Source organism: Lactuca sativa, chromosome 9, assembly GCF_002870075.4.
Source record: "Lactuca sativa cultivar Salinas chromosome 9, Lsat_Salinas_v11, whole genome shotgun sequence".
NCBI lineage: Eukaryota > Viridiplantae > Streptophyta > Magnoliopsida > Asterales > Asteraceae > Lactuca > Lactuca sativa.
This window is the reverse complement of record NC_056631.2, coordinates 135,903,590-135,905,293: the sequence shown is the minus strand read 5'-3', so window position 1 is coordinate 135,905,293 and position 1,704 is coordinate 135,903,590. Positions and strand designations below refer to the sequence as shown.

Here is a 1,704-nt window from a genome sequence, read left to right as displayed (position 1 = left end):
TGGAAAAACAATAAAATGACATGTGGAATAAAAATTAATTTAAAATTACCACAAAATTACATGTGACAAAATGAATGAGAATGTGACATGTGCCAAAAAGATCTTTATATATATATATATATATATATATATATATATATATATATATATATATATATATATATATATATATGGGTAAAGTGAATATACCTAACAACCTTATATAAGCTTAGGTACCTAACTACATCATACTACGTAATTTTTTATCGTATTTGCATTGTAATCACCCAAAGTTCTTAAAATTTAATCTCATAACTTGATTGCTTCCAAAATCTTTGGACTTTCACTATTATTTTCCTTCAATGACGTCTTTCTATCGGAGACCCCTAGTGGGCTTCATATACTACCGTTACAAATCAAATGGTGTAGGAGGAATATAATAGTAAATGTTTGAAAATCTTGGAAGTAAATCAAATTAAAGGTTGAAGTTTAACAACCTTAGACGATTGCAATGGAAATATAATGCAAAACAATGTAGTATAATGTGGTTAGGTACCTAAACTTATATAAGGTTGTTAGGTATATTCACTTTACCATATATATATATATATATATATATATATATATATATATATATATATATATATATATATATATAAAAGCAACCATTTTGGTTCTAAATTCGTAATTATGTTTAAATCTTATAAAAAAAATTACTTAACTATGAAAAAAAAATATTACGTGTACAAGTCATTTTCCCTTACACGCAAGAGCATTACACGCAAGAGCAGAGTAGAAGCAAAAGCAAAAGCAAAAATGGAATTAACAGTGGACATGACGCCGAATGTACCGAACTCGAAATTTGGTATATTGGACAAAAACAGAATATACCTGTTACAAACGACGTCATATGAGTTGGCGGGCAATGATTTGTTTGTGACAGACGTGTTTGATAAGCAACACGACATTTACCAGATTTTAAAATCGACGGTTCACGTTGATTTTGATTGTACGTTACGCTACTTTTATTTTTTTAGGGACTGGGTGCACGTGACAAACCAATGGCGTACGCTATGTCGACCACCTAAAAGAAATATAGAGGTGGACGTTACGCTGATTTACTTGTACTTCCATCGTTACCATTCATCGGGTCCGCACACGGCGCACGACAGCAACTAGCAGAACCAAATGCCGTCTTTTATAACGCCCACCTCCTCATCTCCTGTGTTTGTTATTTAATTATAGTTTTAATTTTTAATTTTAAATTAAAATTGGTAAAATCTATATATTTAAATCGCAAACGGCGACAGCCTCTTCCCTTCAATCTCGGTATCGTGCTTCTCTCACCACCACCAGTACCACCCTCAATTCGGCGTCGTTCCTTTCTTCTTCTTTTTCTGTTCTTCATCCTCTCTGTTTTCTGGTAAACTCTTCTCTTATGTAAATAAATTGTTTTCAATATTAGCTTCCAAATGTATGCGTGCGTATATTTTTGAAGATTTTGTTGTTGATGTTGATTGTTATGTATAAACTTTTGATCTGAATATTTTTGAAATTTGCTCGTTTTTCATTTTGATTGCTTTTATTGGTCTGTCATGCTTTTACGTATATTTACCGTGACAAATGCGCACATTCAAATATTGGTTTCAGTTTGAATCTGCGATCTCACTATGTACGTATGTTTTTGTTATTTGTAAATTTTCGTTCTTTGAATACTTTTTGGTC

At 31.3% G+C, this 1,704-nt stretch overlaps 1 protein-coding gene across 1 annotated transcript in view; it reads left to right on the top strand.

The window, feature by feature from the left end:
* The first annotated feature begins 795 nt into the window (after nucleotides 1-795).
* Nucleotides 796-1,704, top strand: part of LOC111892947 (phosphoglycerate mutase-like protein 1) — a 7,096-nt gene continuing 6,187 nt past the window's right edge. The window contains 2 exon segments of the mRNA XM_052767797.1: nucleotides 796-988; nucleotides 1,290-1,402. Coding sequence (XP_052623757.1) covers nucleotides 796-988; nucleotides 1,290-1,402 — 306 coding nt within the window.